The following is a 26,093-nucleotide window of genomic DNA, read 5'->3' as shown; positions in this document are numbered from 1 at the left end:
CCTGGGGCTATTTAGAGTATAATCTGCAGAATCATCACCTGCCAGGTAAAACTTCCTCTGCTGTCTGCTAGCCTGTAGATCCTGCTGGGCAAAGAGTTCTCTGTCATTCTTAGACCACTAAAGTAGGGACAAATTCTTTTAACATGCAACCAACCATCACAGGGTGCTGAGAAACAATTATACTCTTCCATTTGAAACAGTCCCCAAAAGCCAGAGAACTGCCAATCTCTCTCAGGTCATCTCTAAAATTCTGGGCAGTTTCTCCCTCACAAGCTGTAGACAGTGAAAGGGTCATGCAGCCTTGCCCCAGCCAATTCTTCAAACAGAAGAGGATTCTGCTTTGTTCAATCAGCTCTCAGTCATGCCATGTCTCCTCTCACTCAGAGAAGATGCAAATCTTTGTCTTCCTTTGGGGAACCTAAGACGCAAGAAAGAGCAGCATAAGCAAAACTCTTTGAGTTTTCCCCTCAGAATACAGGGCAGTCTTTCCTTCTGCCAGCCAATCAGTTCTCAGCAGGGTCTCTCAACATGGCTCCCAGCAAAACAACTCTAGATCCTGCCTGTCAGCTTTGATTAGTTCTTATCAACTTTTGTATTCTATCTTCTGCGGTACCCTGGCTTGAAGTCAGGAAGATCTAAGTTCAAATGTGGCCTCAGACACCTACTAGCTATGTGACCCTGGGCATGTCATTTAATCCCTGTTTGCCCCAGTTGCCTCATCTGTAAAATGGGTACTATAACAGCATCTACCTCCCAGGGTTGTTGAGGGGATCAAATGAAATTACAATTGCAAATTGCTTTGTATAGTGCCTGGTACAAAGTAGACTTTATATAAATGTTGGCCATCATCATTCCATAAACAGCCCCTCTCCTCGGCCTCTTGTTCTTTTTGTTTAGGACAAGAGAGGTAATAGCTCTGCTGTCCTCTGCATTGACCAGACCACATCTGTAAGACTGTACTGAGTTCTGGGCACCACATTTTAGAAACTAGTAAGCTGGTGTCAAGAATCCTGCCCCAAGAGGAGTAATGATTGAAAGAAGTGAGGGCATTTAACCTGGAGAAAAGACTCACAGGGGAGACGTTACAGCCTTATTCAGCTTCATAGGATCATAGATTGGTAGCTTGAAAGGACTTCAGAGATAACTACTTTGCTACTACCCTTACTTTATAGGTGAAGAAACAGAGGATCAGAAATATCAAGTGATTTGTTTTTTTTATTAATTTATTTTGATTTATCAATAATCACTTCCATATGCTTTTGAGTTTAAAATTTTTCTCTCCCTTCCTCCCCACCACCCTCCCCAAGATGGCGCACAATCTGATATAGGCTATACATTTACATTCCTATTAAACATATTATCACATTAGTGATGTTGTAAGTAAAAATTAAAACCAATAGGAGGAATCATCAGAAAGAGGAAACAAAACTCAACAGAAGAGAAAAAAAATAGCAATTCAACTTCCATAGTTCTTTCTTTGGATGAGGGTAGCATTTTCCATCACGAGGTCTCTGGAGATGTTTTAGATTCTTGTATTGCTGGGAAGGGTTAAGTTTATCAACATTAGTCATCGCACAATATGGCTGTTACTGTGTACAACATTCTCTTGGTTCTGCTCACTTCACTCAGCATCAGACCATACAAGTCTTTCCAGGTTTTTCTGAAGTCAGCCTGCTCATCATTTCTTGTAGCACAATAGTATTTCATTACATTCATATACCACAACTTGTTCAGCCATTCCCCAATTGACGGGCATCCTCTCAATTTCCAATTCTTTGCCACCAGAAAAAGAACTGCTATAAATATTTTTGTACATGTGGGTCCTTTTCCCATTTGTATGATCTCTTTGGGATATAGCTCTAGAAATGCTGTTTAATAGCACAGGGTCAAAGGGGATGCACATTTTTATAGCCCTTTGGACATAGTTCCAAATTGCTCTCCAAAATGGTTGGATCATTTCACAACTCCACCAACAATGCATTAGTGTTCCAATTTTCCCACATCTTCTCCAACATTTATCGTTTTCCTGTTTTGTTATGTTGGCCAATCTGATAGGTGTGATGTGGTACCTCAGAGTTGTTTTGATTTGCATTTCTCTAATCAATAGTGATTTTGAGCATTTTTTTCATAAGACTATAGATGGCTTTAATTTCTTCATCTGAGAACTTTCTGTTCATATTCTTTGACCATTTATCAATTGGGGATCTATGCCTCTTCTAATGTAACCCAGGATCACATTAGCTTCTTCGGCTGCCACAGTACACTTGAAACATTGCCGTTGCAGTTCCCTAAATTTGCAGATCATTTTCAGATCATCTGCTGTCTAGCTGCGTTTTCTTCATCTTACCCTTGATTTTCTTTAATCCATGTGTAAGATGCTGTATCTAAACCTATTAAGTTTCATCATGACATTCAGAAAAGGAAGCAAACCAGGCATCTAGAGGGATTGAGGAATAGCCAACAGACACCCCATATCCTCCACTGTTATCTATGTAATAGCAAAGAATCAGAGGGAGCCCCCCAGCATGTTGAGTATAACTCTTATGAGCAGTTTTTGGGAGAAAATGGAATAGTTGCACCAGATGAGAAGACATGTATGAACTGTGAGCTATAGTTTTGGAAGAAGCATCCATATCAAGGAAATAGCTTTTGGGATCCTGATTCTGTCATACGTATTAGCTACTCTTCCAGCTTTGTATCATCTACAAATTTGTTGAGCATGTCACCTATGCCTTTATTTAACTACAATTAAAAATGTTTAATAGCACAAGGTCAAGAAATATTTGGTTTTTATTTGTCTTTACTATACTTAGGCATTTCAATTTGGATCCTAACCTGCCACTTAGTGGGCACTACATAATCTAGGAGTTCCCTTTTAGCTGAACAATTCTATAACTGACTATGGCACAGGATAGATAATACGGACTAGAGTCTAATCTATTATTTTGCAGGTTAAGGAAATGAGCCCCAGGAAAGCTAAATGTTTCACCCAAGGTTACTTACCTAATTAATGGCAGATCAGAGACAAGAACTTGGATTCCCTGATGTTTAGTTCAATGCCAATTCTTTACTGCTGTACTGAAGGGAAGAAACTAATTGGTAGGATGACGAATGAAATAGGCCCAAATGGGAGGTAGGATAGGAGCCCTGGAGACTCAATTCCATCTCCTTAAGGATGATATTTTTCACTAGATTTATCTTAACAATGGCATGCTACTGAAAATGGAAACTATATCTCTGGTTCTGACCTTTATTTTGAGCTTTAGACCCACATCTTTAGCTGTTTAGAAGATATTACCACCTGGATGCTTCATTGGCATTTTAAACTCCAACATGTCCAAAACCACATTCTTTATCTTCCTAAGTTGCTCTTCCTATTTTTATCTGCAGTCCTACCATTCACTCAGTCTCTTGTGTTTGTAATCTTGAGGTTCTATTTGGGTTCAAAAAGTGGAGAACTTGTTATATCTTGTCTTCCATCCCCCAAAGATATTTTCAATTTTTCCTCTCTCTGAAAGGTATGGTATAGTGGATAAAGGACCCACCTTGGAACCAGGAATATCCGCCTGTGACACCTAATGTCTGAGTGACACAGGAAGAGTTACAACCTGTTGATGTTCTGAGCACCTAAGACTATAAGTTCCAGAGAAGGTGCTGACTTGCATTAATAGAGAGAATTTCCTCATCTGAGTTTCTTATGCCAATGAAATCAAAGAGCCCATCCCCATCCCCTACCCTCTATTCCCACCATAGGCACCCTAGTATAGGCCATCATCGCTACCTACTTGGTCTATTGCAATAGTCAGTCCATCAGTAAACATTTATTAAGTGCCTACTATGTATTAGGCACTGTGCTAAGTGCTGGGGATACAAAAAGAAGCAAAAGACAGCTCCTGCCCTCAAAGAGCTCGTAATCTAATGGGGGAAACAATAAGCAAACACATACAAACAACCAAGGATAAATAAAAAATAATTAATATGGGGAAGGCACTAGAATTCAGAGAGGCTACAAAAAGTTCCTGTAGAAGACAGGATTTTAGTTGGGACTCACCTCACTCCAATTCATCTTTCAAACTACTTACCAGAATATTATATTTTAAAACTTTTTTATTGACTTTTCCTGTTTCTTCTATCACTCTGGCATCCCATATATGCCTTCCCCACAGCCTCCCTGAGAGCCAACCCATACGACAAATGATATTTTTTTGAGAGGAAAAAAAGAGTCAGCACAATTGATTGATATATTGAGCAAATTCAAAAATATGTTTAATGGGTAATACCTGTGAACCTTCCCCCCACCTTCATGAAGGGGTAGGTTGGGGGGTATCTTCTCACATCTCTTCATTTGAGTCTCATCTGATTGTTATAATTGTGTTACATTTATATGTATACCTCATTATATTGAGCTTTACTTTACTACGATTTGCAGATATTGCTTTTTTTTTTTTTCAACAAAATGAAGGTTTTTGGCAATCCTGCATTAAGCAAGTCTATTGACACCATTTTTCTAACAGCATGTGCTCACATTGTGTCTGTGTCACATTTTGGTAATTTTCTCAATATTTCAAACTTTTTCTTTATTATTATATCTGTTATGGTGATGTGTGATGAGTGACCTTTAAAGTTACTGTTGTAATTGTTTTGGGGCACCATACACCACACCCATGTAAGATAGCAAACTTAACTGATAAATGTGTTTTCTGACTGCTCCACCTACCTGATATTCCCCCCCTGTCTCTCCCTCTCTTTGGGCCTCCCTATTCCTTACAGCACAACAATATTGAAGAATATTAAATAAACTTAGTTGATAAAGCAGTGGCAGGGTTTGAGAGGATTCACTCCAATTTTGAAATAGGTTCTACTATGAGTAAAATGCTATCAAACAGTATCACATGCCATACAGAAATCTTTAGTGAAAGGAAGAGTCAATCAATGAGACAAACTTCATTGTTGTCTTGTTTTAAGAAACTGCCACAGCCATCCCAGCCTTCAACAACCACCACCCTGCTCAGTCAGCAGCCATCAACATCAAGGCAAGACCCTCCACCAGCAAAAAGATTACAATTTGCTAAAGACTCAGATGATGGTCAGCATTTTTTAGTAATAAAGTATTTTTAATTAAAGTATGTACATTGTTTTTTTTTAGACATAATACTATTGCATACCTAATAGACTACAGTATAGTTTAAACATAACTTTTATATGCACTGGGAAACAAAAAAAAATGTTATGTGATTAGCTTTATTGCAATATTTGCTTTCCTGTAGTGGCCTGGAACTGAATGGACAATATCTCCAGGGTATGCCTGCACTTTTAATTTTTTGGTATGTCATTATTCTTTCCATTTAAATTATTACATTTACTGTGTATATTGTTTTCTTGGCTCTGCTTACTTCACTTTGCGTCAATTCATATAACTCTTTCCATGCTTCTCTGTATTCATTAAACACATCATTTCTTATAGCACAGCAGTATTTCATTACAAAAGACTCATGATGGAAAATGCTATCCACATCCAGAAAAAGAACTATGGAGTCTGAACACAAATCAAAGCATACTATTTCTCTCTCTTTTTTTGCTTTGTTTTTTCTTTCTCATGGTTTCTCCCTTTTGTTCTGATTCTTCTTTCACAACTTGACTAATGTGGAAATATGTTTAATATGATTGTACATGTATCGCCTATATCAGATTGCATGCCATCTTGGGGAGAGGGGGAGGGTAAGGAGGGGGAAAAATTTAGAACTCAAAATCTTATAAAAGTGAATCCTGAAAACTAAAAATAAACACATTTTAAATAAATTTTTAAAAAAGGATTTTACCAACTTTACATGGTTCACTTATGTCATCACGTTGTGAGGAAAGCACTTTAGAAACTTTAAAACCCTAGATAAATTCGAGTTGTGATTATTATTATCTTTAAAACCTTGTTAGAAACAAATGATTTGTTTCAAAGAGCTTGTTAGTGACACCTACTAGCCAGCAGTTGTATAGTATGGACAAGCTGAAAAATGTTGAATGATGATCATTTGTTGCCTTGCTTTCTTAAAACTAGTCTGTGGATTCTGGCCAATACTAAGCTGGCCTGTGGCCTCTTCAGACAGGTGGAGGACAGGGAAGTGGGGCAGAGGAAATTCCATTATGACAAGTATAACATTACATATTACTCTCTTTCATGTAGTGATGACTATGCTGTAGCCTTACTTGTTATTCCTCTAACACAAGGTTCATCTCCTCTCCGAACCTTTGTACAGCCTGTGTTCTTCCTCCTTACCTCTGTCTCCCAGAACCCCTAGCTTCCTTTGAGGCTCAGATCAAATGTTACTTCCTACATAAGGCCTTTCCTAATCCCCCCACTTACTAGTGCTTCCTCAGAATTACTTTGCATATGTGTTTATCTGTATGTGTAGGTGTTCTTTCCCTTAAAAAAGAAAAAGCTCCATGAGAACAAAGACTATTTTTATTTTTCTTTTTGTCTACCTAGCACTTAGCATGGTGCCTGGCATATAGGAGTTATTTAAAAATGTTTATTAAGTGTCTGTATACACTGCATCATGCTAGGTACTACTGGAGAATCAAAGCTAAGGTAAAGACTTGGTTCCTTCCTTAAAGAAGCTGATAGTTTAGTGGGAAGATAATCCATCACTCTGTGTGTGTGTGTGTGTGTGTGTGTGTGTATACACACACATGCAGATATACACATATATACATATATATAATAATATATAATAAGTGAATTAGGTAATTATGCTAAACAAAAGGTTATGTGAGGTTTAGGAAAATCATTTTCAACAAGGTAAACTGGGAAGAACTAGAGAACATGACTCTGAATTGGGGTTTTATAGGATTAATAGAAATTTACCAGGTGAAGAGTACATTCTAGACACAGGAAAAAGCCTAAATTAAAAAAAGAAAAGACAAGGAGCTATGAAAACTCTTTGAAGGTAGAGGACAATGAATGTCAAACAAAAGAGTTTGAACTTTACTTAGCAACAGGAAACCACTGGTGATTTTGAATTAGAGGACATGACCAAATCTACACATAAAAGACTTTGATGGATAAGAAGAGAAGCGGTTGAGTGGGGAAAAAAATCTTTGTATTAGCTTTTTCCAATAAAGGTTTGGAAGCCAAGATACATAAACAAGTAATAAGTGTACACACACACACACACAACTAATCGCTATTTCCCAATAGATAAATGGTCGAAAGATACGAACAAACAGTTCTCAAAAGAGTTGTTAGGTATTCACAATCATATGAAAAAATGACCAAATTACTATTAATAAGAAAGCATCAAAGCAACTCTGAAGGTTCACCTCATGCCTTGCAAATTGGCAAAAGTGACCAAAAATGACACCAGTCATTGTTGGAGGGGATGTGAAAAGACAGGCACACAAACACTTTGTTGGTGGAGCTGTGAAATAGTATAACCAATTTGGAAAGCAATTTGGAATTATGCAAATAAAGTGACTAAAATGTCCATACCTTTCGAACCAGAGGCTGCATTACTTGGCTTATACCCCAAGGTAGCCATTGATAAGAAAAAGGTCCCCATGTACTCCAAAAATATTTGTAGCAGCACTTTTTGTGATAGCCAAAAATCGGAAACAAAGTAGTTGCCCATCAATTGGGGAATGTCTAAACACAGTGTCATATATGAATGTGATATGAGACCAAAACGCATTCCCCAATATATAAGTGGTCAAAATATATGAACAAGTATCAAAAGAAGCACTGCAAACCTTTTAACAACAATATGAAGGAATTCTGTATATTACAGATAGTAAAAGAAATACAAACCAAAACAACTTTGAGATTTCACTTCACACTCATCAAATGGGTTAAGGTTAGAAAAGATAGAAATAAGTCAATGTTGGAGGGGTTTTGGGAAGTCAAGCATTCTAGTGTACTTTTAGTGGAGCTATGAATCAATACAACTATTTTGGAAAGCAAAGAAAGTGACTAAAATGTCCATAAACTTTGACTCAGATTTCAATGCTAACCATATACTTCAAGGTGGTCAATGAAAAAAAAAAAGTCCCATATATACCAAAATATTTACAGCACTAATTTTTGTAGCAGTCAAAAACTGGAAACAAAGTATATGCTCATCAACTAGGAAATGGTTAAACAAGATATATTACACAAATGTAATAAAATATTACTGTTCTATATGAAATGATTAATAACTATAGATAAGCATGAGAAGTTTACATGAACTGATACAAAGTGATATAAGCAGAACCAAGAAAGCAATATACACAATGGAAAGATAAATAATTTTTTTAAAAAATGAATATTGTGAAAATATAATAAACAAGCATGGCCCCAAGAGAAAAGAGAAGAACCCTTCCCCCCCACAAACTTCTTTGTAGAAATGGGGGGTGATTATTGTGGAACATTGCATATAATATCAGTTTTTTTAATATAAAAAGAGAGATCATTTGTGACTTTGGAAAGAAAAGTTTTGGTTGAATTATGAGGTCGGAAGGCAGACTGAAAAGAGTTAAGAGAATGAGAAGAAAGGGAGTGGAGGAACTTATTGAAGATAGCCTTTCTGAAGAGTTTAGCCACATAAGATAGTAGAGAAATAAGAAGACAGATCGTAGGAATGGACAGGTTAAGTAAGGGTTTTTGAAGGATGGAGGAGACAAGAGCATGTTTGTAGGAAGTAGCAAGCAGCCAGGAGACTGGAAGAGATTGAAGATTAGTGAGAGAGTAAGGATAGTAGAAGGGGGTAATATGCTGGAGAAGACATGATGGGATCACTTGTACTTGGCAAGGAGAAGGGCCACCTCTTTATGTGAGACAGGGATGAAGGAATGGCAGAAAGCATCTAAGCGATGTGATATCAGGAGGGGAGAAGAGGGAGCTCTGAGTGAATGGTCTCCATTTTTTTTCACTGAAACACTAAGCATGATGTGGAAAAATAGGGACACTAATAAACTGTTGGTAAAATTGTGAATTGTTCCAACCATTCTGGAGGACAACTTGTAACTATGCCCACAGAGCTATAAAACTGTGCATTTGACCCTTTGACCCAGCAATTCCACTACTAGGTTTGTGTTCCAAAGAGATCAAAGAAAAAGAAAGACCTATTGGTACAAAAGTATTTATGGTAGTTCTTTTTGCGGTAGCAAAGAGTCAAGGGGATGCCAATCAATTAGGGAATGGTTGAATAAGTTGTGGTATACAATATAAGATTGTGATGGAATGCTATTGTGCTATAAGAAATGATGAGCAGGCTGCTTTTAGAAAAACCTGGGAAGTCTTGTATGAACTGATGCTGAGTGAAATGAGCAGAATTAGGAGAATACTGTATACATTAACAGCATTATTGTAACTGATCAACTGTGAAAGACTTAGTTACTCAGATCAAGAAAATGATCCAAGACAATTACAAAGGACCCAGGATGAAAAATGATATCCACTTCCGGAGAACTAATGAGCTCTGAGAACAGATTTAAGCATACTTTTTTTTCACTTTCTTTATCTTTCTTGTTTTTTTGATGTTATCTTTTGCAACATGGCTTGACTTCACATGTATAATATCATATTCTTGCCTTCTCAAGGAGTGGGAGAGAGGCTGGAGATAGAAAGGGAAAAAATTTGGAACTCAACATTTTAAAAAATGAATTAAAAAAATTTAAATATAACTGGGAAATAATGGATTAAACAAAAATATATTTAAAAAAATATAAGGAATAGTTCTCAGTCGACAAGACGAGGAGAGGAAGCTATGGAAAGTGTAATCTATCTGTGATATGGGGGTAATGCTATCTGCTCCAATGTTACAACCTGCTCTCCTTAGTAGTGTGGGGACTAAGATTCTGAAACTTTCTGAGGAAGGATCCTATAAGATTAGACAATAAACTCTAGAAGAGATAGGACTGTATCTTATCTAAATTTTGTATATTCTCCATCACCTAGCACTCTGTGAATGAATAAATGAAAGAAAAAGCATGTATTATGTTTTTACTATGGGCCAAGTAATAAAGATACAAACAGAAAAAACATAACAATATCTGATGTCAAGGATCTAACACTTTAATTTGGGGAGATAACACATGCTCCCCATTGCTTATTGGGGGAAAGGAATAATAGGAGGAGCAGATTAATAAAAATAATAAACTAAATAAAAAGAAAGAGTTCAGTTGCAGGTAAGTGGAAAGATCCCAGGAGTTCTTAGAGTATAGCAGCAGATCATAACGCAGTACCTGGGTAGATGTAGTGACCAGACATGATGGTCCCCCTCACCAAAAGGACTGTAGGTGAATAACTTGAAGTTCAACCAAGTGATGTTAGCAGCTGTGTCAACTTTCCCAAATGAAGGGTAAAGAGAAGACAAGGGAGATTAATGTTTCCAAATCCAGTATCTACACAACACACCCTCTCCCCAGACTTTCAATCCAAAATTTAACTGCCTCCTTAAATAGCTACACCCCCACAAGCATCTCAAATACAACATATCTGAAAGAGAACTCATTACTGAATTCAACAAATTAAACAAAAGATGCCCTTGACTCTAACTTCTCTTTCTGTTGATGGCACTATTATCTTCCCAGCAACAGCCAGGTTTGTAACTTTAGAATCATCTTTTATTCTTCTCTTTTCCTCATCCCAAATTTCCACCTTGAGAAGCAGCACTATTTGCAGTGCATAAAAAGCACCAACTATGCATGAATACCAAAGAGATAGATTTGAAGGCAAATTCTGACATTTACTAGATGCCTGCCCTTAGGTAAATCATTTAATGTATCTGAGCCTGACTTTTTCACCTTTAAAATGGAGATAATAGTACTTGCAGTACTTACCTTACAGGATTTTAGGTAGGATTAGTTGAGATAACCTAAGTAAACCCTTTGAATTTTTAATGAACTATGAAAAATGTATTTATTTATCTAGTTGCTGAGTCCACTACAATATCTTTTTCATTAGTTCTCTCCTCTCCATTTCCATTGTAAGCACTTTTAATTAGCCCCCTCATATCTTCTGCAAATTTGAAAACTGAATAAATGTCATTTACCTCCATTACTTCAATGTCAAGGATCTGTGACTTCATTGGTATGAGGACTCCTTCCACTAATTCAAGTTACTATCTGGTCACAATTTAGTAGCTATATCTTAGGGAGTTAACTGAAGTTGAGAGAGTTTAAGTGTGATTTGCTCTCAGTCACTTATTAGTAAGAGTTAATTAAGCACAAAATTTGAACATGGGTCTTCCTGATTTCAGGTCTAGCATTCTATTACAACTGGTCATTTATTCATCACCATCACCAATATTATTTTTTTTTGTTTTTTAAATTATTTATTTATTTATTTTTAATTTTCAACATTCACTTCCATAAAGATTTTGAGTTTGAAATTTTCTCCCCCTCTTTCTCCTCCCCCCATCCCAAGATGGCATGCAATCTGATATAGGCTCTACTTATATATTCATATTAAGCATATTTTCACATTAGTCACGATGTATAGAAAAATTAGAACTAATGGGATTAACCAGAAGAAGAAACAAAACAAAACAACAAAAGAAAAGGAGAGCAAATAGTATGCTTCCACTTGCACTCAGACTCCATAGTTCTTTCTCTGGATGTGGATAGCACTGTCCATCATGAGTCTTTTGGAATTTCGTAGATCATTGCATTGCTGACAAGAGCTAAATCTATTAAAGTCAGTCATCGAACAATGTGGTTGTTCCTATAGGCACAATGTTGTCCTGGTTCGGCTCATTTCACTCAGCATCAGTTCATATAAGTCTTTCCAGGTTTTTTTGAAATCTGCCTGCTCATCATTTCTTATAGCACAATAGTTTTTCATTATATCCATATACCACAATTTGTTCAGTCATTCCCCAATTGATGGACATCTCCTCAATTCCAATTCTTTGCCACCACAGAAAGAGTTGCTATAAATATTTTTGTACATGTGGGTCCTTTTCCCATTTTTATGATCTCTTTGGGATACAGACCTAGAAGTGGTATTGCTGGGTCAAAGGGTAAGCAGTTTTACAGCCCTTTGGGCATAGTTCCAAATTTCTCTCCAGAATGGTTGGATCATTTCACCACTCCACCAACAATGCGTTAGTGTTCCAATTTTTCCACATCATCTCCAGCATTTGTCATTTCCCTTTTTGTCATGTTAGCCAGTCTGCTAGGTGTGATGTGGTACCTCAGAGTTGTTTTGATTTGCATTTCCTTAATCAATAGTGATTTAGAGCATTTTTTCATATAACTATAGATAGCTTTAATTTCTTCCACTGAAAACTGACTGTTCATATTCTTTGACCATTTATCAATTAGGGAATGACTTGTATTCTTATAAATTCAACTCACTTCTCCATATATTTTAGAAATGAGGCCTTTATCAGAGACACTGGTTGTAAAAATTGTTTCCTAGCTTTCTGCTTCCCTTCTAATCTTGGTTGCATTGGCTTTATTTGTGCAAAAACTTTTTAATTTAATGGTAATCAAAGTCATTCATTTTACATTTCATAATGTTCTCTATCTCTTGTTTTGTCATAAATTCTTCCCTTCTCCATAGATCTGATATGTAAACTATTCCTTGCTCTTCTAGTTTGCTTATAGTATCAGTCTTTATATCTAAATCATGTACCCATTTTGACTTTATCTTGGTATAGGGTGTAAGATGTCGATCTATGCCTAGTTTCTGCGATACTATTTTCTAGTTTTCCTAGCAGTTTTTGCTAAACAGTGAGTTCTTAACCCAGATGCTGGAGTCTTTGAATTTATCAAACAGTAGATTACTAGTCATTGATTATTGTGTCTTGCATACTTAACCTATTCCACTCTATTTCTTAGCCAGTACCAAGTAGTTTTGATGATTGCTGCTTTATAATACAATTTAAGTTAAGATCTAGTACAGCAAGGCTACCTTCCCTTGCATTTCTTTTCATTAGTTCCCTTGACATTCTGGACCTTTTGTTCTTCCAGATGAATTTTGTTATTTTTTTTCTAGCTCTATAAAACAAATTTTTGGTAGTTTGATTAGTATGGCACTGAATAAGTAAATTAATTTAGGTAGAATTGTCATTTTTATTATATTAGCTCAGCCTACCCATGAGCAACTGATATTTTTCCAATTATTTAGATCTAACTTTATGTGTGTGAAAAGTGTTCTGTAATTGTGTTCGTATAGTTCCTGAGTTTGTTTTGGCAGGTAGACTCCCAAATATTTTATAATGTTTACAGGAACTTTAAATGGAATTTCTTCTCTTGCTATTGGGCTTTATTAGTAATACATAGAAATGCCAATGATTTATGTGGGTACCAATATTATTTTGCCTAAGAAATTTTCCTAATGAATTGCTTTGATCATGTCACTCCTTTACTTAAGAAAAAGAAAATCAAAGTTAGAAGGTACCTAAGGGATAATTTCGTTTAAGGATTTTTAGCCTTTTTGTGTGTCAGGGACCCCCCTTTGGTATTTTATTGAAAACTATGGACCCTTTTTCAAAATAATGTTTTTAAATGTGTAAAATTAGACACTTAAGGAACAAATTAGATTGAAATAGATACCAAACTACATTGTTTAAAGTTCACAGATTCCAGGTTAAGAACCCCACCATAGGCCAGCACCTTCATTTTATAAATAAGGAAACCTAGCTCCATAGGGCAGAAATGACTTGTCCTTGATCAGAAAGCTAGAAAATGGCCATGCTGGCATCTGAAATTAGTCCAACTTCAAATTCAGTCCTCTTTCTGCTACATTCTGCCGCCTTTAAAGGGGATCTGTATTTTGGCTTGGCCTGGACCTGTGAGATATGTATGTGTGTTTATGTATATCTATATAAATATATAAATTACATACATACATATTTTAGCCCCCATACTACTGAGGGGAGCAGGTTACAACTGGGCAGGAGATACCACTACCCCTATTTTACACAAATAGGAAAAGACAGCACACAGAATTAATTTGAAGTCATGGGGAACATAAAGATTTCTCATAATCACCTACTAGATGACACAATAAACACTTTTAGACATATCCATATATGCACAAGTATACGTTCATAGATCTAGAGCTGGAAGGGTTTTAGGTCATCTAAAATGATATATATGTATGCATATATATATACATATGGGTATATATTGTTACATATGTATGTTTATGTGTGAATATGCCCATGTATATATTATTACAGCTATATTTGTGTATAGAAATATGTCCATGGAATATATTGTGTATGCAAGAAGGTATTGCATATACATATTCATGCACACATATAATTGTATGTATCTATTATGTGTATACATATTGGATAACCCAAAAGATCTTGTAACTCAAGATTATATACACATATATGTATGTGTGTAGGTCCAGGTCAACATCCTCTAGGCCAAATGATTCTCAAATTTTTTGCTCTTAAAAATAGAGGAATACTCCCCTCTCCCCTCTCTGAAATTTGGTTTATGTGGGTTTTGCCCGCAGAACCCCTCGCAGAGTCCCGGGGACGCAGCAGCTCGGACTAGCGCTTCTCGGAGCGCACGTCCACGGTGCTCCTCACCACCGCTCCGGCTACTCCGCAGCTCCGCAGCTCCCCGCGCGGAGGTTCCCGGGCCCGACCGGGCCGGCGGGAGGACTCAGTTGGCAGAGGCACTGGAGGGGGGCGTGTCAGGAAGTCGGAGAGCGGAGCTGTGGCGGCGGCGGCGGCGGAGGGGGCAGGGGCGGGAGCGGCTCCGCGGGATCCTAAGGGCCGGCGGCCTAGGGGCAGCGGCGGCGGCGGCGGCGGAGCCCGACCTGAGCTTGAGGACACGACGGCGGCGCCCGAGTTCGGGTGCCTCGGGCCGGGCGATGGAGGAGGAAGAAGGTGACGGAGACACTCCCCCCCCGGGGCCGGGCGTCGGGAAGGGGGCGGGTGGGGCGGGGCGAGGAGGGGGGGGGGGGGAGTGGGGGGGGGGGGGGGGGGGGGTAGGGTGCGAGGACAGTAACTTTTGTGGGATAGAGAGGAAGGAGGAGGTGTTGTAGGGCTGTTAAATTTGGGGGAATTGAGGGGGGGGATGAGAGGGCAGTTCCATTTGTGAGAGTTGGAAGGAGGGGGATGGTAGGGCAGCAACATGTAGAGGAGTTGGTAAGGAGGGGGATGGTAGGGCAGCAACATTTAGAGGAGTTGGTAACGAGGGGGATGGTAGGGCAGCAACATTTGGGGAAGGAGAGAAGGGGGATGGTAGAGCAATAAAATTTGGGAGAGGGGGACAGATGTTAATGAGAAGGAAGTGACATTTGTGGGGTGGGAGGTGGGAAGGAGGTGTAGGAAGGCAGTTAGCATTTGGAGGAAGATGAGTAAGAGGGCGTTTAGGGGAGACTTAGAGAGATTATTTTGAGGAAAGTAACTATTGACCAGTGCTGGGATTCGTGCTTGGAAGTAATAGTCGCTTTTTGAAAGAAAGGAGCAGGGAGTCTTTTGTGTGTAGTTTGGTTTATCCTTATTAGCATTGGAGAATAGGAGTGGGGGTGGTGAGTTGGGAAGATGAGAGGAGTTGAAAAGTGTTCCGGTCCTCAAAAAGCATTTAACGCAATAAACGTTGGTGTGATTCCAAACAGTACTTAGGTTATAAGGCTGGGGGGGGGGATCATCAGCGAGGGAAAGTGATTAAAAAAAGGCAGGGTTTGGGGAAAGTGGGATAAGACTAATTGGGGCAATATTATGGAGGAGAAATATTCAGATAAGTATAATGGATTTGGGGAACCTAAGTCTCAGAAAGTTTCCAGGGTTGATTGGTTAGGGGATGATATGAAAAATTTGGGAAGGCAGGGGATACGGTTGAAGATGAAGAAAGGTGCTCTGAGGCAGAATTAAGACTTTGAGGGACTTATTGAAGAGGTTGTTGTGCGCACATTAAAAAGGACTTCTAAATACAGTTCTCCCTCCTCAAAACTTGTGTCTGCTTGACCTGTGAGGGCATTAACTGAATGTGTGACCAATATGAGGGCCATGGGGAACAATAAGTGGTACAGGATAGGATCTGGTAGAGTTTGTGTATTGTTGCCACTGAATAATAGGCAATAATGCTAGTAATAAGGGCATAGTGTTAACATGATGATGACGTAGTGGTGGTGATATTTATATGGCACTAAGTGTTTATATTCCTCAGTAGGGGTAATATTTTGCTGTCGAAAGGGTTATAGTGTGTGTGATGGAGAGTTTGGTCTAGTTGAGATCTAAATTTTTTTCAACTAAATAGAACATTTCGAGTTCAATGGAAGAATTGTAGCTTCCTGTGGCTTACTACACTAAGCCTATGGCTGTGTAGACTTGGTTGCCTTCTGTTTGAGGTTTCAGAGTTGACGTAAATTTAAGATACTTCATAAAAGCAGCTTCAAAACCAAATGGCTCCTTTGCAGTTGATAATGTATACTACATAGACTCAGTTCTGAACTTGTTTTCATCTTATGGTTATAGTGTGGTATTAGAAGACAAAGCAAACCTCCTATTTCATAACCTGATTAAGTATTATTTGATAATGTCTTTTCCTGATGAATTTCAAGTGCATGATAGTTTGAATATTCCCTTTTGTATTTTTGTAATATCAGAAACCTTTTCCAAAGTTTTTTTTTCTCTTAAAAACTACACAGGTAAAAATAAAGAAAATGGGGGAAAATAAATGGTTCTGTGATGTAATAATGTTTATTTTACTGTAATGGTGAGTTTTAATATTTTGTTATCTGATATTTTTTGAATAATGTTTTCCTTTTTTGGTGTTTTAGCATAAAAAATGTTATAAATTAATCAAGAGGTAACAAAAAATCCTTTTGGGTTGATGTTCTAAACTTTTGTGGAGGAGAAAGTGAGGTTGGTGACTTTGCACAGCCCTCCCTCACTTAAATCCAAGTTACTTGCAAGTTTTATCGTCATCTTTCTGATGTCATGGTCCTCTTAGAGAAGGATACACGTGCAATTTTGGGATACTCTATAGCTGCTAACTCTATAGCTGCTAACTCTTTTGCACAACAATACTAGAATGATAGTCATTCCTTTATTCCTTTTTTTAATATGCTTGAATAGGGATTGGCTAACTATGGCCTGCAGCACTACTGCCTGTTTTTGTATGGGTCTTCTAGTTAATAATGGTTTTTACATTTTGAAATGTAAAATGTTAAGTATAAAGTCAAATGTGGCAGCTTTGTTCAGTAATAAAATCCTTATTTAGATATGCTAATTTGATAAAAAAAGAAGAAAAATCATTCATATTATAAAAGCATTTAATCTGAAAACAATAAAAACTAAACAAAGATAATTTTGTTTGAAATTAGTTGAATAATATAATACCATCTTAATAAAATAATATCATCTTCTCTCATATGTAGTACATTAGACTAACAACATTTTGTGTTTTTCCAAAATGCTTTAACTTGCATTACGTTATTTTCTATAGGCAGACTGAATATTTCATATTTTTACCTGACATTTATTCAGACATTGTTATCCCTTCGTTTTAAACATTCTCTGAAATCTTTTATTTGAATCCTTTTTTACAAGAGAATTAATATATAATATGAATATTCACTTTTTCTACCCTTCCCCCCATTTTCCTGGCCTCTAAATTTAGATATTTTTATAAATATGTTATCTACAAGTAGGACATAGCTTTATTATTTTATATGAGATTCATAGTTTGGAAAATACCTTCTGATGTTGGTAGAAAGATTCCTCTATCTTAGTGATGTTCTGTGAAGCTCTGTGGTCAACTTGTCCCTGAAAGGGCTGCTAGTCTCTTGAAACCATGAAAGTCAAGGTCTTCAGGTTAAACAATAATAATAATAATAATAATAATAACAGTAATACATAGCATTTATATAGTTAGTTAAGGTTTTAATGAAACGATTTGATAGGGTCATACAAGTAGTAAATGTCTGAGGCTGGATTTGAACTCAGGTCTTCCGACTACAGGCCTAGTACCCAATGCCACCTAGGTATTATAAATGTTTGGAAGAAAATAATCAAGAGGTGACAATACTCAACAGAGCAGTAGCAGAAGGAGAGAATGACTCCAAAACTTCTACACGCAAAGCCCGGGGAACAACACAGCTTGAGAGCAGGTTGAACTAGAATTCTTGGAGTAGATGAAGCAAGAGTTTGGATGTTTTTTTTTTAAGAATTTAAAATTATAAATGAAATGAGAGGGCTACAATTAGAAAAGAAATGAGAGCTATGGAAGAAAGAATTGGAAAGAAAATTAACAGCTTGATCTAAGAGGAACAAAAGCTTACTCAAGCAACAAACTCCCTGAGAATTATAATTGACCAGATAGAAGCTAATGACTTCATGAGATAACAAGAAATATTAAAGTCAAAATACTAAAAAGATTCTTAGGAACTTTACAGCCAAAATCCAGAGCTTCCAGGTTAAAGGAAAAAAATACTACAAACAGTTAGAAAGAGTTCAAGTATTGAGAAGTCATAGTCAGAATTACATAAGATTACTGCCCCAGATGTGAAGGAGTGGAGTAATTAGAATACAGTATTCCAGAAGGCAAAAATAAAGGCTTATAACCAAGAATAACTTAGTCATCAGAACTGATTATAATACTATAGGAGGAAACTTTTAATGAAATAGGAAGTGATCAAGCATTTCTAATGAAAAGACCATTGCTACATTGAAACTTCAAAATACAAACAGGGGAAACAAGAAAAACATAAAAAGTTAACATAAGCAAGCATAATGAATTAAAGATGAACTGTTTACATTTTAATATGAAATGATCCATGTGTTACTTCAGAACTCTGTCATCAGGGATCATAGAGGTTGTGTAATAAGACAGAGGACCGGGGAGTAGATCTTGTTTATTCTGCTTCAATGATCTTATGAGAAGAAAGGAAAGGAAGGAGAAAAGAAATATATGGGTGGAGAAAAGAGAAAAGAAGGATGAGGAAAATTGTCTCACATGTTCGAAGGGCATAAGTTGAAGACTACAAACAAAAATAAAGGGTGAGTAGGAGGGGACAACACTTGAACCTCACTTTAATCTGAACTGGTCAAAGAAGGAAGGACACACATATTTGGACACAGAAATGGATTTCACTCAACTGAAAAACAGTTGGAAAAGGGGAGAAGGAAGAGGGTGGAATAACAGGAATAAGGAGGGACTAGTCCTAAGCAAAACAATGACAGTATTACCTAAACTAATTTATTCAGTGCCATACCAATCAGACTACCAAAGGACAACTTTTTAGAGCTAGAAAAAAAAAATAATGAAATTTATCTGAAAGAAAGAAGGTCAAGAATCTCAAGGGGAAAAAAATGAAAAAGATTTTGCCCAAACAAAATCAATGTAGCTAAAATTAGAAGAGCAGCAGATAAATGGAGGGAGGGAGATCTTTGCAGCAAGTTTCTCCAATGAAGGTCACATTTTAAAGATAGAGGGAACTAATTCAGATTTATATAAGTGTAAGAGCCAATCCTCAGTTGATAAATGGTGAAAGGATGTGAAAAAGCAGTTTTCAGTGGGAAAAAAATCCAAGCTATTAGTAGCCATGTCAAAAGTGCTTTAAATCACTGATAATTAGAGAAGTGCACATTTATTATGTGCACGTTTATGAAATTGTGAAATTTCCCTTTATACCCATCAGATTGGCAAAATTTGCCCCCCTCAAAAAAAAAGAAAATAACAAGTGCTAAAGAGGTTGTTGGAAAACAAGTATGTTAATGCACTGTTAGAGCTGTGAATTGGTCCAGCCATTGTGAAATTAATTTGGAACTGTGCCCCAAATTTTATGAAGCTATGCATTCCTGTGACCCAGAAATACCACTACCAAATTTATACTTCAAAGAGGAAAAGGACCCATATGTACAAAAAATATTTATAGCAGCTCTTTTTGTGATGAAAAAGAACTGGAAACTGAAAGAATGCCCATCAAGTGGTGAATTGCTGAACAAGTTATGGTATATGAATGGGATGGAAAGCTATTATACTGTAAGAAATTATGAAGGAGATGATTTCAGAGAAACTAGAATCTTGGATGAAATGAGCAGGACCAAGAGAACAATTCATACAATAACAATATTGTAAAGACATACGGTTTTGAATTATTTAAGAACTCTGATCAATGCAATGATCTGCCGCTATTCCAGAGGATTTGTGATCACACATACTACCAATATCCCAACAGAGAGGAGATTTACTCAGAGTGCGCATTGAGGCATTTTGTTGTTGTTATTCATGGCCAATGGGGGAATTTATTTTGCTTGACTATTTGTTAGAAGGATTTTGTATTTATTTTTCATGAGAGGAGGAGTACAACATGGGAAATTTTTGTTAAAGTTTAATTTTAAAAATTCAAAATAAAAAACAAATCTTATCGGGGATGGTTTCTAGTACCTTCATTATCTTGGTCCCCCTTCTCTGTGCACCATAGTTTGTCAGTGTCATTCCTGAAGTAAAAATGGGAAACTGGACATAATGCTCTAGATGTGGTATAATCAGGATTGAGTCCATAGGAATTGTTGCCTCCTTTTTTTTTTTTTTTTTTTTTTTTTTAAAGGCATTTGGGGTTAAGTGACTTGCCCAGCGTCACACAGCTAGTAAGTGTCAAGTGTTTGGTCTGAGACCACATTTGAACTGAGGTCCTCCTGACTTTAGGGCCAGTGCTGTATCCACTGCGCCACTCCATTTTTTTAGACACTTCCTAGGGAAGCCAGGAGACAGAGGTGAGAAGGCAGAGCATTTCAGGGATGGGGAATAGCCTTTGGTGAAAAGGCACAGAATTAGAAGGTGGGGTGTTGTGTGGGATGAACAACAAGAAATCAAATCAGCAAGCACTTATTAAATGCCTACCCTATGCCAAGCACTGTATTAAGCACTGGGGAAGAAAGGCAAAAACAGTACCCCCTCTCAAGGAGCTTACCGTTTAATGCCGGAAACAACATGTAAACAACTTTCTACAAACAAAGTATATAAAGGATAAATTGGAAACAAATAGAGAGGGAAAGCACTCTCTTCTCTGTTTTTATGATATTGCTTTCTCACCTGTCTGACTGTTCTTTCTCAGTCTCCTTTATTAGATCTTCATCAAGATCATGCTCACTAGCCATGAGTGTCCGCTCAGACACAGCTCTGCGCCCTCTTCTTTTTTCCCTTTATACTATTTGAATTATTGATATTAGCTCCCATGATTTCAGTGATCAACTCTATGCATATGATTCACATATTTATTTGTCTAGCTCTAACTTCTCTCCTGCCTTCGGTCTCACATCTCCACTTACCTATTGGATACCATCTTAAACTCAACATGTCCAAAATTGAACTCGTTATCTTACTCCAAAAAAACTCCTTTTTTTCTGAACTTCCTGTTAATTTGAGCATACCACCATCCTTATAGTCCCCCAGGCTCTCAATCTACATGTCTTCCTCAGCTCATCACCTCACTTCCTATATCCAATCATTTACCAAGTCCTGTCACTTTCTACCTTTGTAATATATCTTGTATGTGTCCCCTTCTCTTGTCTTACACTGCTACACCCTGGTCCAGTCCCTTAATACCTCTTTTTTGCACTATTGGAGTAGCCTACCAGTTGGTCTCCCTGTTTGAAATCTCTCTTTGCACTAATTCATCCTCTACTCAGCTGTGAAATTCATCTACCTTAAATGATGGCCCCTTTTAAACTTTTCCAGTACTCTTACTCCTTATACTACCCCTCTTCACTCCTTCACCCCCATGCCTGACACATACACACATAGATACATACATCCTCTGTGATCCAGAGACATTGGCTTCCTTGTTGTTTCTAGCATTAGACCCACCATCTCCATATTCCGGTTGGATATCAGGTCGCTGTGCCTGGAACTCTTCCCCCTTCTTATCTCCTCCTCCCAGATCCTGTGTCTTTTTTCAGTTCTAAGCTAAAATCCCAACTTTTGCATGATGCCTTTCCCAATAATCCTTAGTGCTAGTGACTTTTGTCTGTTGATTGTCTTCAACTCATCTTGTATTTTCTTTTTTGTACATAGTAAGTGCTTAATAAATGCTTGTTGACTGAGTAGAACTAAAAGACATCAAGAAGGATTTCTTGTAGAAGGTGAGATGTTAGATGTGACTTAAAGGAAACCAGGAGCCAGAAATAGGATGGAGAAAGTTCCAAGTGTGGGAGATAGCCAGTGAGAATGTATAGAATTGGGAGATGGGAGTGTCTTGTAAAAGGAACAGCAAGGAGGCTAGTGTCCCTAGATTGCAGAATATGTGGAAAGGAGTAAGATGGAATGAGAGAAGAAAGGTAGAAAGGGCTTTAAAAGCCAAATAGAATTTTTTGTTTGATTTTGGAGGTGATAACGAGCCACTGAAGTTTTATTGAATAGGGAGGTGACATGGCAAATGTGTGATTGTTATCCGTCCTTGGTTTTTTTGGTTTGTTTGTTTTTTGGATGAGGCAGTCTGGGTTAGGTGATTTGCTGAGGGTCACACAGCTAGTAAATGTCAGGGATCTGAGGCCAGATTTGAACTCAGATCCTCCTGACTCCAAGGCTGGAGCTCTATCCGCAGTGCCACCTAGCTGTCCCTCATCCTTTGTTTTTTAAGAGGATCAATGACATCAGGATGGCATCAGGGTACAGTGTGTTCAACTGTAGCTGATCAGTCCAGTACAGGCTCAGAAGGCTTTACCACAAGTTGGACACAAGCAGTCCATTAGAACATTTGGGTTGGAGGTGTCTCTGGATTTATGCAGCTCACATTTCCTTTGCTCTACTGTGATTCGGCTTTGTTCATAGAGTACAGCGGCGTCTTTGATGCGGACATGCCATGATGGATAGTCTTGTGCCAGCATCTCCTATGTCTTACAATTAGTACTGAAGTTCTTCAGAGAGACCTTGAGAGTGTCCTTGTACCACTTCTTCTGACCACTGTATGAGAGCTTGCCTTGTGCAAGTTCTCTGTACAATAGTCTTTTACATAAGCATGCATTTGGCCTTCAGGCTTCATGACCAACCCATCGGAGTTGTGGTCTCTGAAGTAGAGTTTGAAAGCTTGGCATTTCAGCTCAAGAGGGGACCTCAGTGTCCAGTGCCCTTATCTTATCAGGTTATCTTCAGAATCTTCTAATTCAATTCAAGTGGAAGTTCACTTTGCTGGCACCTTGTTCATGGACTATCCAGGTTTCACAGGCATACAACAGTGAAGTTGGCATAATGGCTCTGTAGACCTTCAGTTTGATATGTAGCCTATTACCTTTTCTGTTCTACATTTTCCTTTGGAGCCTCCCAAGCAGTGAGCTACCTCTGGCAGTGTGTGCATCAACCTCATCATCTATGTGGACATCCCTAGAAAGTATATTGCCAAGGTAAGTGAACTTATCCACAGCATTCAAAATTTCTCCATTTACTGTGACCAACAGTTCCACGTATGCATAGTGTGGTCCAGGCTGTTAGAGGACGTCTGTTTTCTTGGTGTTGATTGTCAGGCCAAAATTAGCACAAGTGGCAGAGAATCGATTCATACTCTGTTGCATCTCGGCCTCAGAGACTGCATTGAATGCTCAGTCATCTGCAAACAAAAAAATCATGCACGAGCTCTCCCTCCACTTTGGTCTTTGCTTGTAGCCTTTTCAAGTTAAATAGTTTCCCATCTGTGTGGTGGCTGACCTTGATGCCGTTTTCATCCTTATTGAAAGCATCTGACAACATTGTGGGAAACATTATGCTAAAAAGCATGGAAGCAAGCACACAACCCTTCTTTACTCCATTGAATGTTGGGAAATCATAAGAGCATCGTCCTTCATCCAGAACCCATGCAGGCATGCCATCATGAAATTGTTCTACAATACTGATGAACTTCTCCAGGCAACCAGATTTTGCCATGATCTTCCACATGACCTCACAACTGACAGTGTCAGAGGCTTTGGTCAGGTCAATAAATATTGTGTACGGACTTCTGTTCTGCTCCTGGCATTTTTCCTGTAGTTTTTGGGCAGCTAATACCATATTGACCATTCCTTGACCCTTTCTGAAGGTGCACTGGTTCTCATACCATCAAACACAGGATTTCATATTTGACCTTGGATGTTACAGGGAGTCACTAGGATTTATTGAGTAAGGGGAGGGTGAGTGATATGGTCAGACTTTTGCTTCAGGAAGTTCATTTTGGCAGCTGAGTGTTCAGTGGACTTGAATTGGAAGAGATCTGAGGCTGGGAAAAGCTGATTAATCTGTTCATAATTTATTTGGCACTTGTGCTGGTAGGTGTTGGAGGAGATACAAAGACGTACCTTTGTACTTCTGTATGAAGTAATTCATAGATCATATTCCAGTAAAGGAGTTATACAATACTAATAAGTATAATACATAATTATATGCAAGTATATTAAATGCAGAAAGAAAAAGATATAAGGGATGTTAGCATGGAATGATTACGAACTTTTGGAATCAGAATAGTTTACCAAAATTTGACTTCATGGAAGAGGTGGCATTTGAAGCAGCATAGTTTAAAGGACTGGTAGGGGCAGCTAGGTGTGCACAGTGATTAGAGTGCTGGACCTGGAATACTAGCTGTGTGACTCTGGGCAAGTCACTTTACCCTGTTTGCCTTAGTTTCCTCATCTATAAAATGAGCTGGAAAAGGAAATGTCAAACCGTTCTGGTATCTCTGCCAAGAAAACCCCAGATGGGTCATGAAGAGTCAGACATGAATGAAATGATTAAACAGGGAATTCAGTAAGTAAACAGGTGTAGGCAGGACATTACAGGTCTGGGGAGTAGTGATGACAAGATCTAGAAGCAGGAAAATTTGGTAGATAGCATCAAATTGTGGAAAACCTTGAATGGGAAGGAAAAAATCATTTGAATTTTGTCCACTAGGAAGTATGGAACCACTAGAACATTTTTAGTAGAAGTGTAAGATAACTTGATCTATGTATGAGGAAGATTAATGGGAAGAAACATAGTATAATAGAAAGGAGGTTAGATTTAGAGTCAGAGGACCTGGGTTCATATTTGGACTATTTATGTGACCTTGGGTAAGTCATTTAATCTCTCTAAGTCTCAGTTTCCTCATCTGTAAAATGAGATTGGATTCTCTTAAGGTTCCTTTATACTCTTAAGTCTGTGATCCTGTGAGATTATTCTAACTACACTGTAAAAGGTAGTTTCAAGGAGAGAGAAAATGGAGGCATGAAGACATGCTGGGGAGACTGTTGTAGTCCAGTGAGTGGTAATGATAGTTGTACGTGGGTAGTAATAGTGGGAATAGGGAGGAAGGAAGAGTTATGAGAGATATGATGGTAGAATACTAAGAATGTTTTCTCAGTATCAGAAATATATCAGTACATTTCTTCTTCTACAATTTGATCACCTAATGATTTAGGATAATTGTTCACCACATATAAAATTGAAATAACTTTCTTAAATGTTAAGGATCAACACCAGAATTACGTGAGAGAAAAAAGTCAAGCAGTCTTGAAAATGAGCAAACAGCTCTACAAACTCTGCCAGAGAAAACCAGAGATATTCCACCTATGAGGAGGTCTCCCAAATGTAAGTCATGTTGGTTTCAGAGTTTTCTCTTTTCTTTTCCTGTAACTACATTATCCTTAAACTTCCCCTTTCTTCTTCCTCCTGATTTCCACCTATCTATTTGGTTGGCTACTTGGATGCATAATTGTTGAAACTTTTTTTCATCATTATCAACTTTTTTCTATTCCCACCATTTCCATTTCACGTGAAGTACGAAAAAAAGTCATCAACTTGACTTTGGGACCCAAAGGTATAGAAATCAGTCTGTGCTATAGAGGGTGACTTTGCCTTGTTTTTTTAACCTCTTATGCCCCGGTGTCATTATTGTTTCTTCATCTGTCTTCTTAATCTTTATGCCAAGTGTCTGTGATATGTTTGGGAGATTAGGCAATGAATGTGACTCAGAATGGCCTGCTCCATCATATGAGCTCAGGGCATAGACTGATTATCCTAAGGGTTTTGAGCATTGTAGATCTTAGATTTTAAAAGTACTTTATTTGATTCAAATATACTTTGGGATGTTGCAAAGAAGAAGCCAACTAATTTAAAATATGCAGTGTTTCAGTGATGCTTTTTGGCCTGGTCTGCAGAATTAATATGTTTTCTACGGAAAGTGTGTCCCAAGTCTCAGACAC

At 37.8% G+C, this 26,093-nt stretch overlaps 1 protein-coding gene across 3 annotated transcripts in view; it reads left to right on the top strand.

Annotated features, from left to right (window-relative positions):
• Positions 1–14,750: 14,750 nt before the first annotated feature.
• The window catches only part of DPY19L4 (dpy-19 like 4), a 50,045-nt gene continuing 38,702 nt past the window's right edge, over positions 14,751–26,093 (top strand). The window contains exons 1-2 of one of the 3 annotated variants that reach the window (XM_027856966.1): positions 14,751–14,828; positions 25,360–25,479. In XM_027856966.1, coding sequence (XP_027712767.1) covers positions 14,813–14,828; positions 25,360–25,479 — 136 coding nt within the window. In that variant the 5' untranslated portion in view covers positions 14,751–14,812. Of the gene's footprint in view, positions 14,829–18,743; positions 18,948–22,510; positions 23,292–25,359; positions 25,480–26,093 lie in introns of those variants that run through there. The other 2 variants (XM_027856968.1, XM_027856967.1) reach the window with 2 other exon arrangements.

This window comes from Vombatus ursinus, unplaced genomic scaffold (assembly GCF_900497805.2).
Source record: "Vombatus ursinus unplaced genomic scaffold, bare-nosed wombat genome assembly UNPS02011767.1, whole genome shotgun sequence".
Classification (NCBI taxonomy): domain Eukaryota; kingdom Metazoa; phylum Chordata; class Mammalia; order Diprotodontia; family Vombatidae; genus Vombatus; species Vombatus ursinus.
This window is presented reverse-complemented; position numbering and strand designations above follow the sequence as displayed.